The following is an 11,791-nucleotide window of genomic DNA, read 5'->3' as shown; positions in this document are numbered from 1 at the left end:
ACCAAGCAGTCCGTTATGTAAAGTTTTGTTTTTGTTGATCGTGAAATTTATCACCTAGTTGCAGATTTGGATAAATTTCCCGCGGATGACATCATTGATCCCATTGCCAAAGCAAAGATGGTGGCTCTGAAGGGGATTAAAAGAGTCTTGGCGCAGGATCCGACTATGGTTGTTCCTCCTGGAATCAACAGGTATTTTTGACTTGATTTGTCTTAGGAGCTTTTCACAATAAGTACCACTTAAGGTAAAGTGAAAAAAAACTGTCCCAATAAATACAGTACCTTTCAAGAATTGATAGTTCTTCATAATCTTCATACTTTTTCATATTTTGTCATCTTACTACCACAAGCTTCAAATTCAGTCAGATTAGAAGAGGCATGACTTTTTTTTTTTTTCTTCTTTTTGCCTCTGAGTCGCTGGACACTGACTAGCCCATTCTAACTCATGAATATGCTTTGATATAAACTCCTCCATTGTAGCTCTGGCTGGATGTTTGGGGTTGCTGTCATTTTGCAGTCTCAGCTCTTCTTCCAGTTTTCCACTGTATTTGGCAAAATCTCTCTTCCCATCAGCACTGACCAGCTTCTCTGTCCCTGCTGATGAAAAACATCCCCATAGCACGATTCTGCCACCACCATGTTTCAACATGGGGCTAGTTTTTTTTTCTCATGTTTGCTGTGTCTCTTACTTGGCTTTTAGCCAACTACAAGTGGGACTTCTTGTAGCTTTCTTCTAGTCAGGCCAGATTTTGGAAGTTCATGTCTCTGAATACCTGAATTTCTGGATACAGCTGTGGTCAGAGGTAGTAGCTGGTAACTTACAATGTTTTCATTTGATTTTTTTTAAGGCAACAAGTTTCTCTGCTTGCCCAGCGGCTGGCCTCTGCACCTGGCACAGATCCTGCTCAGGCTGCACCCGGACCGCCAAAGGTATTCACTTGTCTATAAAGAAAACACACATTATTTGGACAATAACTTTTCATCCAAATTATCATTAACAATCTCTTTCCTTGTTCAGGAGGGAGAAACAAGTGATCCCATTCAGTCAAGACCCAATCCTCCTCAGTTTGTGCAAGGAATCATCAGTATGTTTTACATGCAGTCTGAGTTTGAGATGCACAAGTTATCTTGTGCGCGAGCTACAGTTTCCTCTTCTGTTGCAGATGATGCAGAGCAGCACCAGTACGAAGAGTGGCTCCTTCACACCCAACAGCTTCTCCAGATGCAGCTGAAAATTTTGGAAGAGCAAATCGGTGTTCACCGAAAGTCACGCAAAGCGCTTTGCGCCAAGCAGCGCACGGCGAAGAAAGCTGGCAGGGAGTTCGCAGAGGCCGATGCTGAGAAACTGAAGTTGGTCACCGAAGAGCAAAGCAAAATTCAGAAACAGCTCGACCAGGTTTGCAGAATAAAATCCCTGGATTTCACATCAGACAGCTAAACTGTTGTAATATGTATGAATTGATTGTTGAAATAACTGTCAACTAATCTAGTAATCGATTAATTATCAACTGGAGTAGTCAAAAAGACTAGTTGATGAAAAACAAAACATATTCAGTGCAGTAATTAAACCAAAACTGTGCAAAAAATATTGTCGTTTTGCATTTAAGATAAAAATATATTTTTCTGTGAACAGATTTTAGCTACATTTTAGGCAATAAAATCTTTGTTTTCTCATATAAATAATAATTGATTATTAAAATAATCTTCAGTTTCAGCCCTGACATATAATAATGCTTGTAAATATTCTCTTGTAGGTCCGCAAGCAGCAGAAGGAGCACACCAACCTTATTGCAGAGTACAGAAGCAAACAGCAGCAGCATCAGCAGAGCTCCGGTCTGCTGAACCCAGCTCATCCTACTCAAGGCGGGCCCTCTCACATGTTTCCTAAGGTCCCAGGGCAAATGATGATGGGCCAGCAGGGGGCACCAGTAATGGGGCAACACCCTGGCATGATGCCTCTGCGGATGCCCCAAGGCCAGCCCTTCATGGGGGGTCCGCAGCAGCAGCTTCCGGCTGCTCTTGGAGCTCCTGGTCCCAGAGTTCCGGGTCCCTCTGGAACTCCGGGTGGGTTTTTCCCCCAGGGCGCCCCGGTACAAGGGGCTGACCCCCGGCTTCTTCAAGAAAGGCAGCTTCAGCATAGGATGCAGATGGCAAAGCTCCAGCAGCAGCAGGCAATGATGTGTCAACAAGCGATGCCACACCCGAACCAACAACCCGGTCTAATCCCTCAGTCGCAGCCGGGCATGATGGGAAGTCAGCTCATGGCGCAGCATCAAGCAGGCACTCAGCAGGGAATAATCGCCAACCAGGCAAATCAGCAGAGCATGGTGCAGGTTCAGCAAGGCATGGTGGGAGGTCAGCCCGCTGCGCCACCAGGACAGCCCATCCAGCCTGCGGCCATGATGGCAGCTCAGCCGAGGCTGATGGTTAATCAACAACCGAGGCCCCAGCTGATGATGGGCCAGCAGGGCGTCGCCGGGCCCCCGGGTCACCCTGGACTCCGGGGAGCCCCGGCTCAGCAGCAGCAACAGAATATCCTTGCTCAGCGCATGCTTGCATCTCAGCAGCAAATGGCCCAGCAGAGACAAGTGACGCCAATGGTTAGTCAGTCCGGCCAGGACAAGGGTGGGCACTCGCAGCCCTCCACCCCACAGATGGGCTCCTCACCTTCAGCAAGGAGTAACACGCCGCAGCCGCAGGGATCTGCCGACGGCCAGAACTCAGCAGCCAAAGACGGAGGGATCTTGAGTCCTGATTCAAGAACTCCGCCACAGCAGAGCGGACCTTCTACTCCCAGTCAGAGCTCACAGCAAGGCTCAGTAAATAACCCGCTGGACCAGGGCCGCCAGCAACAGAATCAGATGTATTTAACTCAGCATCACCATTCAAATTCTCAATCTGTCCACGAACAACAAGCTGGTGGGACTGTGAACCAGCAAACCGGAGTCATTCAACAACAGCAGCAGCATCAACTTCCTGTTGGTGTCCAGAGGCAAGGCTCTGTCTGCTCTGACAAACCCAGCTTGATGAGTGTAAAAGAGGAGGGCAAACCCGTCGATTTCCTCACCCAACAACAACAACAAAATGCTGCGCAGAAACCACAGGAAGCGGGCATGCAACAGCAGATGATGCCTCCGAATAATCCCGGCCAGGCTCCGCCCACTGCGATGGGTATGAACCTGCAGCAGCAAGCCCTGATGGCGCAGCAGCAGAAGCAGCAAGCCATGATGGGCATGCTGAGAGCTCAGCAGCAAGGGATGATGCCACAGAGGCCCGGGGTCCCACCAGCGCAGATCCGCGCTACCATCAACATCCCAGCCATAATTGCCCAGAATCCTCAGCTGCGCAATCTTCCCCCAACTCAGCAGATCCAACACATCCAGGCTCTGATCGCGCAGAGGCAACTCCATCAGGGTCAGATGCTGCGGATGCCCGTTGGCCAGGGTCCACCGGGTCAACTGAGAGCCCAGGCGCCACAGGGCGGGCAGCAAATGATGGGGATGGAAGCCAATCAGATGCCTTATGGAGGCAAACCCGGAGCTCTGGCCGGTCAGCAGCAGCCGGGCATGTTTGGCCAGCGACCTGCGATCTCTTCTCAGGTGCAGCAAGGAATGATGATCACAGGCCAGCAGCCGCAAGCAGGGGAGCTGATGCAGCAGCAGCACATAATGAGAGGTCATCTACCGATGCCACATTCCCCAATGGAGCAGAACCGCATGCTGAGGCCAAATTCTCCACGGCAACCCCATGTCAACTCCCCCGGAGATCCACAGCGGCACGTGTTCAATCAGCCCCTGCGACCCCCCACTCCCACCCAGACGCAGCAGCAAGCGTTAATGGCCGCCGCAGCGGGACGCGTCCCGGGTTCCCCGTCGCACGCTTATTCTCCCAGAGGTCCGTTTGGGATGAGCCCCGCACACCCAGCCTCGCCCTACTCCTCTCACGCCTCCTCGCCTTCGGTCGCCGACAACAGAGCGGGGAGAGGCAGTCCATTCAGCCAGGTCAAGGCCTCTCCACTCAGGTCACCTGGAGCCAGGAGTCCACTTGATTGTCCAGGGATGAAAGTAGAGAGTCAGGCGTCGAGTGGTGAGCCGCCTCAGACGGCCCCAACTACGCCCAACGGGCCACAGAGAGGCATGAGCGTCCAGCAAGAGTTGAAGCAGGTCACAGAAAGCTACACTCAACAAGGGGAGCAATGTAGGATCCCGATACAGAACATAAAGCAGGAACCGAGGGAGGTTCAGTGTGACGGCTCCTCGGAGGCGCATCCTGGGGTGATAAAGAGAGAAACCTTGGGCGAAACCGTTTCCGCTGGGAACAACACAAGCTTTATTAATACCGGAAACGTGCCGGAGCCCCAAGGTCCCAGAACCGAGACGGGACAGCAGCTGCTGCAAAAGCTGCTAAAAACCAAGAACCTCCAGCTGAATGCGCAGAGGCCCTCCGAAGGCATCCACAGTGAGATCAATGGCCACATCAACAGCAAACTGGCCATGCTGGAGCAGAAGCTTCAAGGGACACCACGTAATATGGAGGTAATATTTTGGATGATTTGGAAATATTTGTAAAGTGAGCATTCAGGTGCCCACTAACAAAAGTCTAGAGTGTCTAGTTGGACAATGGCAAATTAAAAAAGTAAAACTCAATGTCAAATTAATACATTTGGTACCAAGTTCAGGTAGATGTTCCATATTTTGAGGGAGATTTCTTATATTTACCAGCAGCAAGTTTTAATGAAAAAATCAGTCTATCCATTGCATTCATTTCCTTCAACGTACAGAGACACTGGTGCATCCACATGTAGCCAGTTATAGTTTTCTTTGCCCCTACTGATTTCCTCAGTCCACATAAATGGACCACAGTGAAATTGCAAATGCACGTTTTAACAAATAAACTGTTTCCACTTCCTCGTTCAGAGCGAAATAAATCTCTTGTCTTTTCAAACTTCCCAGGACCTGCAGTCTCTAACTAAAAGGGCTCCAGTACAAAAGCCAAAGCGCATCAACAAGCCACCTGGAGGCGGAGGGCCGAACTCACGGAAGAAGAACAAAAAGGAGGATGTTGGGAAAAGCGCTGAAACCCTAATAAAACAACTCAAACAGGTAAACCCGGCTTATACTGCATCTCCTAAATGACGGACTCCTAACATGTGGAAACCTAATGAACCTTTTCCCACCAGGGTCTGTCTCTGCTGCCGTTGATGGAGCCCTCGATTAGCGCCAGCTTGGATCTCTTTGCTCCTTTCGGCAGTAGTCCAGCCGGCGGAAAGGACCAGCTGAAGGGATCGTTTGGAAACGCAGTTCTGGACAACATCCCAGACTACTACTCTCAGTTACTCACCAAGGTATTACAAGGCTACACTAAACTCACACTTTGTGACATCAAGAAGAAAGTCCTAAACATAATTTGTACCTGCAGAGTAACCTCAGCAACCCTCCAACACCGCCCTCCTCCCTGCCGCCGACTCCACCTCCATCAGTGCAGCACAAGCTGCTGAACGGGGTGACTGCTGGCGAGGAGCTCCCTGACAGCCAGAAGGACACTGACGCAGCAGAAAAGCCGATGGGTAATTACTGTTCATGTTTTAGGAAGTTCATACTGGATTCTACACACGCTTCATTTCTATACCGTCGTCTTCAGATTCTGCATCAGAGGAGGTGAAAAGCGTAGACATCCTGGCGGCCCTCCCCACACCGCCGCACAACCAGAACGAGGACATCAGGTACAACCGTTCATATCGCTTCTAGTTCTCCATCAGGTGAAGGAGTGTTGTTTTGGAAAGAGCTGATGAAGTGGAGTGTGTCGTCCCGGTAGGATGGAAAGCGATGATGAGGACACTCCGGAAACCATCATTCCCGCGTCGTCGCCAGAGAGTAACTTAGGAGACGTAAATCCACGTTTTCCTCACCTGCTGGAGCCTAAAGAGGAGGAGACAGAGAGAGCAATATCTCCCATCATACCCCTCATACCTCGCACCGCCATTCCAGGTATCAAGCGGCGTCTTCATTGTGACATCACACGTAAAGATTACCAAAACAAATTGTTTAGAGGCTTTGCAGGAGTGTAGTAAGGAAGCTTTTCACTTATTTTGCAGCATTCCCAGAAAACAAACCATTTGAAGCACCTGATGGCAAGACCGTTTCCATGCCCAACCACTGGGACAAGACCAAAAGTAATGAGGTGTCTGTTACCTTGACGATGTCATCCGCTGCAGCCAAGGTAATAGTTCACAGCCACATTTTTTTTCTAGTTTTCTTTTAAGTTCAAATTTAGCTAAAACACTGACACTTTCTGTCTACAGAAACTTAATCATGTAATGATGGCAATGGCTCAGCTGCTCAGCATTAAAATGCCAGGTACTTACGAAGTCACGTACCCTCCGCAAATCCCTGAGCTGCCTGGAGTGGAAGGGACAGAGAAAGGACCTGGTCACTCAGGTGAGCGTTTTATGTCTTTCAGGAGAAAATGTTATTTATTTTTTTCATTTCCAGATCATATTCCTGAATGAGCTGCTTTCAGATTAAATTCTAGAATTGAATAGAGCTGCCACAGTACTGACAGGATTCAATAATTGGTGACTGTTATATTCCCTGCGCCACACATTCAAACTGTCCTTGCCAGTAATTTATCGGGCCAGATGGATAATCTTTCAATGTCTATTATGCCAGCATCTGAAGTGGCTCTTAGTATCTAAGATCCTTAGAGGGAATAAAAGAGAAAGATGCTGCAATGCAGCCGCAGATTTAACCACACTTTGCTCTTGCTGATGACAGTGTTGAAACGGTAAACATTAATCACAAATCAGCCTCGTTTTGAAATTAGTTTGGCAGATTTTCTTTGCTATTATGTTAAAACAAAGAGGTCCGGTTCATATTTTAATTAAATCACTTCAATCGCACAGAGATTCATATTAACTCATTCTAGTTTGATTGCCTGCAATACATTGTATTTGTTTGGTACACCCAAACGATGAATCCATAGGTTTACATATGTTTTGATTAATCATATATTCCTTTGACCCATTTTAATGTTGAGTGAACTTCTTGACTGAGCAGATTTATGATTTAGATTTTGATAGAATGTTTTGTTAACAGAACGGTGCAACAACTGTGAGATTGTTTTCAGGTGTGCCACATTTGGTTAATTAGCTGATAGATTAGCACTGCTAATGTCAACATTGTTTTGTTTTCTAGGGGCATTGTGCACAAAGGATAGCACTTCCCTCAGTCAGGATGAGTGGCTGAGGCAGTTTGATGTTTCTCTCCCAGGCTGCACGCTGAAGAAACAAGTAGACATTTTGGCACTTATTAAGCAGGTTTGGCATCGTTGTTCTCCTTTAACTTTTTCGTAGGACATTGTTCCCAAAAAGCTGCAGATTTCACTTGTGCATCCTTCTTGCAGGAGTTCCAGGAGACGGACGACAAACCGGCACAGCACTGTTACACGACCAACGTCAGCGATCTGGACGTCCGCCATCTTCCTGTTATACCGCTGGAGGAATCTCCACCTCCTTCACCTTCTCCTCCTCAGCCTCCTCCAGCTCTACCAGTCACCGGCGAAGAAGCCGAATCACCCAAAAAGTCTGCGTCGTCTCCGACTCCTCCGTTCACCAGCCCAGTCTGTGTCCAAACTAAGACCAAGTCTGAACAGGATGCAGTTTCTGCCATCAGTGCTCCTCCTCAGCCAGCGAATGTGTCAGAAACCGAAGTTCCTGCTTCGGTGTTGAACACTGAACCGTCTTTGGAACAGTCTGATCCCACCGCGTCACATGAGGATGGTATAAGTCCCGTTGTGAAGGAGGAAGAGGAGGAGAACTGTGTTACTAAGCCGGCCCACTCTCCTAAAGACTCCCCCATCGCCATGGACTCGTCTCCTAAAGCCATGAAGCAGCGCAGGCCTCTGTCACCCGACGAGGAAGTGGCACACCCCAAATTGAAAAAATGGAGGGGCATTCGCTGGAAGCGCCTTCAAATTGTCATCACCATACGGAAGGGTGGCTCCAAGAAAGAGACCAGCCGGGAAGTGTCGGAGTTGATGGACCGCCTGCGCATCACCCTCCGACCCGAAAAGCTGCCCCGGGACAAACGCAAATGCTGCTTCTGCCACGAGGAAGGGGACGGCGCCACGGACGGGCCGGCGCGGCTGCTCAACATAGACGTGGACCTGTGGGTGCACCTCAACTGCGCGCTGTGGTCCACCGAGGTGTACGAGACGCAGGGCGGCGCTCTGATCAACGTGGAGGTCGCCCTGCGCCGAGGGCTGCGGACACTCTGCGCCTACTGCCAGAAAACCGGCGCCACCAACAGCTGCAACAGGCTGCGATGCCCAAATGTCTACCACTTCGCCTGCGCCATCCGGGCGCGCTGCATGTTCTTCAAGGACAAGACCATGCTGTGCACCCAGCACAAGCTGAAGGGCCCCAGCGACGACGAGCTCAGCACCTTTGCCGTCTTGCGCCGCGTCTACATCGAGCGGGACGAGGTGAAGCAGATCGCCAGCATCCTGCAGCGCAGCGACCGCATCCACCTGTTTCGCGTCGGCGGGCTCATCTTTCACGCAATCGGCCAGCTGCTGCCCTCCCAAATGGCTAACTTCCACTCGCCCACCGCCATCTTCCCCGTTGGCTATGAGGCCACGCGCATCTACTGGAGCACGCGCGTGCCCAACAAGCGCTGCCGCTACCGCTGTCGCATCGGCGAGGACGACGGCCGCCCGCTGTTTGAGGTGCGCGTCCTGGAGCACGGCATGGAGGACCTGCACTACCGCGACACTACTGCTGAGGGTAACAACCACGGTCTCATTCAGAGCATTGCTAAAGTATTCACACCATTCATATTTTTTATTTTTTGCCATGGAAGAAGAAAAGAGAATGTTTCATTTTTTTTTTTCATTTAGATTTTACCTAGACAAAGTAGTGCATAAGGTAAAGGGTAATGAAAATGATTAATTGATTAAGTCTGAAAAGTGTGTTGGGCATTTGTATTTAGCCACATGAGTCAATATGTTGCCAAACCATCTTTTTATACCAGTAACAACTACAAGTCATTTAGTCACATTTAGTCTTTATTCTTGTGATGGATTTCCAATAAGATGATCTGGACTTGGACTGGGCCATTATTAAGATTTGCAGCCCACGGTACGATGCTGCCATGTTTTATTATAGGGACGGTGATCAGTGTTTTATTTTTTTAGTGTACAGTTGATCCCCAGTATTCATGGAGGCCTTTCACAGAAAGCTGTAATTTGTAAATACTTCACCCTCCCTCTAAAACACTTAGAACTACTTAGTTTAATTGTAAAGCACTAAATATACTTTATTATGCTTTAATAAATAGAAACTGTTCTAGCACTACCGCAGAAGCTAATAGCTACAGTCATCCTAATCTCCGCTCTTTGGGGGAAACAGCCAATCAGTGCCAAGGACAATCAATGTCACTCCTGGATTGGTTGCTTTGCAAATGCCAACCAATAACACATTAATTAGCATCATGTCCAGGTGTTTCAGCTTCCCTTGCTGCGATTTCTCTTGAATATTTTAGATATTCTTTACGAAACAATTCACAGACAGGCAGAAATTGTGGTTTAACGTAGCTCTGCTTTAAGCCGTTGTACAACCTGAGGCCTTAATAGAACAACTGTTTCATGCTGAGACAAAACCAACAGGTTAACTCTTTACCAAGAGCCCTGTAAAGCAGATCAGTTATTGCTGATTTTTAAAAAAAATTTTTGGCTACATACACTCCACATTTCTCACGGTTTTATGTGTGGTAAAACTTAAGAAAAAAAGCATGAATCACTCTCCTACTTTACAATGATGATGGTTTCTGTTGTAATGTGGCAAAATGTGAAGAAGTGAGTTCTTTAGCAAGGCTCTGAATATGCAATTTATTGAAATTAAGCTTGAGATACTTTGCTGTCATGCAAGTAAAATCGTCCTCCCCCCCCTCGTTCCGCAGGAATCTGGGACCGCATCGTTCAGCAGGTGGCTAAACTCCGAGATGATTCATCCATGTTGAAGCTGTTCACTGAACATGTGAAGGGAGAGGAGATGTACGGACTCACCGTCCACGCTGTCATGCGAATCACTGAGTCGGTAAGAATCTGTTCCCCCTTGCCTCCACCCTCCGTTTTGCTCCGACGGTGACTCATTGTTGATCTGAGGGTGACAGACAGCGCCAGACAAAATCCCAACACCATAGCCGCCACGTTTTAGAGAACTGTTTTGTCAGATCCGACGTGACTGAAAGCTGCTTTCTTAACGCTTCAGCTGCCTGGAGTTGAGAGCTGCCAGAACTACCAGTTCCGATACGGCCGACACCCTCTGATGGAGCTCCCACTCATGATAAACCCCACAGGCAGCGCTCGCTCTGAGCCAAAGGTTGCCACACAGTGCAAAAGGTAAAAAAAAAAAAAGCCTCATGAGCTGCTCTAAAATCATAACAGAGGAAGATGCTAGTTCCTTTTTCCCCATTGTCATTAGTTTTCTTTCAATCATGTTAGTCAGTCCTAAAATACCTCCAGGATCACACACGACTTAAATCACAAAGCGCTCATCGTTTTCTCTCTCCGTCCACAGGCCTCATACTCTAAACAGCACCAGCGTCTCCAAGGCCTACCAGAGCACCTTCACCGGGGAGCTCAACACTCCGTACAGCAAGCAGTTCGTCCACTCCAAGTCCTCCCAATATCGGCGTCTGAAGACGGAGTGGAAGAACAACGTCTACCTGGCGCGGTCTCGCATTCAGGGTCTGGGGCTGTACGCTGCCAAGGACCTGGAGAAGCACACCATGGTCATCGAGTACATCGGCACGGTCATACGCAACGAGGTGGCCAACCGCCGCGAGAAGATCTACGAGTCACAGGTAGCCCAAAGCTTCATGGGATTGAAGGTCATGGAATGGCTTTTGTTTAGAAGACGTACCAAGCAAATATCAATTATTTCCAGTTTCTTAAAACATTTGTTTCCCACTGTAAGCAGTCTTTAATTGCTCTTATTATATGTTATAGGCAAGAGGTGACGTCACACTCTGTGTGTGAGAGAGAATTTAGTGTGAAATAGTGTTTTATCATTCTAAATGACTTTGAGCTGACATTTTAAACCGTCCTTCACATGTTGTATAAAGGGATTAGTGAAGCTAGCATTAATAAATGTAAAAAAAAGAATATCCTTACTTAGCTTAGGTCTGAATTACGCAAAAGACTTTCACCATGTTCCATAAGAGACGGAGTATACAACTGAACTCTGCAGCCTTTCTGTTCTCTGCTGGTGTTTTCTCCAATTTGTCCCCAGGTTTTATTGACGGTGGGATCAGGGTTTCCCCCCAGAAAACTTGCGAAGCCCGGTGTTTGGGGCACCGAGGTTTTGTATCGAAAGATGTTAAGTTGACAAGAAATGTAGAATATTACTGGGTAGTTATGTTACTGGAAGTCATTGCCAGCTGTACTTAAAGCCACAACGATAGAATCTTAAAAACAACAAATAAAAGAAAGTAAAAAATACAATTAAAATAAATATCAATTATTTGCACTTCTGTTAAATCCAAATTAAGTCATCAGTTAGTGGATCTAAAAACGCAATATGATGCTGATCACATTTAGAACCGGCCCAAAACATAAATGGGCTAAGAGAATATCAATGCTCTTAGTTCATTGAGCATTTTCACCAGGGGGCTCAATGAGGCCCCCCGGCCCCCCCGGCCTATAATACATTGGGGGAAAACCCTGGGGACATTTTCTACTTGATTGTTCCTTTTCATACCCCGAAAAAAAACTACGGACGTTTAGCTGAAGGC

At 48.0% G+C, this 11,791-nt stretch overlaps 1 protein-coding gene across 6 annotated transcripts in view; it reads left to right on the top strand.

The window, feature by feature from the left end:
* kmt2d (lysine methyltransferase 2D) overlaps positions 1-11,791 on the top strand; it is a 38,695-nt gene that overhangs the window by 23,136 nt on the left and 3,768 nt on the right. For 5 of the 6 annotated variants that reach the window (XM_023337251.1, XM_023337246.1, XM_014469647.2 and 2 more), the window contains exons 36-52: positions 59-191; positions 848-929; positions 1,018-1,084; positions 1,163-1,395; positions 1,754-4,534; positions 4,952-5,101; positions 5,179-5,343; positions 5,418-5,565; positions 5,640-5,721; positions 5,814-5,986; positions 6,094-6,218; positions 6,301-6,436; positions 7,193-7,314; positions 7,401-8,781; positions 9,956-10,092; positions 10,267-10,397; positions 10,576-10,861. In XM_023337251.1, the coding sequence (XP_023193019.1) occupies positions 59-191; positions 848-929; positions 1,018-1,084; positions 1,163-1,395; positions 1,754-4,534; positions 4,952-5,101; positions 5,179-5,343; positions 5,418-5,565; positions 5,640-5,721; positions 5,814-5,986; positions 6,094-6,218; positions 6,301-6,436; positions 7,193-7,314; positions 7,401-8,781; positions 9,956-10,092; positions 10,267-10,397; positions 10,576-10,861 (6,332 nt within the window). The remainder of the gene's footprint in view (positions 1-58; positions 192-847; positions 930-1,017; positions 1,085-1,162; positions 1,396-1,753; positions 4,535-4,951; positions 5,102-5,178; positions 5,344-5,417; positions 5,566-5,639; positions 5,722-5,813; positions 5,987-6,093; positions 6,219-6,300; positions 6,437-7,192; positions 7,315-7,400; positions 8,782-9,955; positions 10,093-10,266; positions 10,398-10,575; positions 10,862-11,791) is intronic. The other variant, XM_023337241.1, reaches the window with a different exon arrangement.

The sequence above is a fragment of the Xiphophorus maculatus genome, chromosome 1 (assembly GCF_002775205.1).
Source record: "Xiphophorus maculatus strain JP 163 A chromosome 1, X_maculatus-5.0-male, whole genome shotgun sequence".
In the NCBI taxonomy this organism is placed as follows: Eukaryota; Metazoa; Chordata; class Actinopteri; order Cyprinodontiformes; family Poeciliidae; genus Xiphophorus; species Xiphophorus maculatus.
Note: the sequence above shows the minus strand (reverse complement) of the source record. Positions and strands in the feature narration are given on the sequence as shown.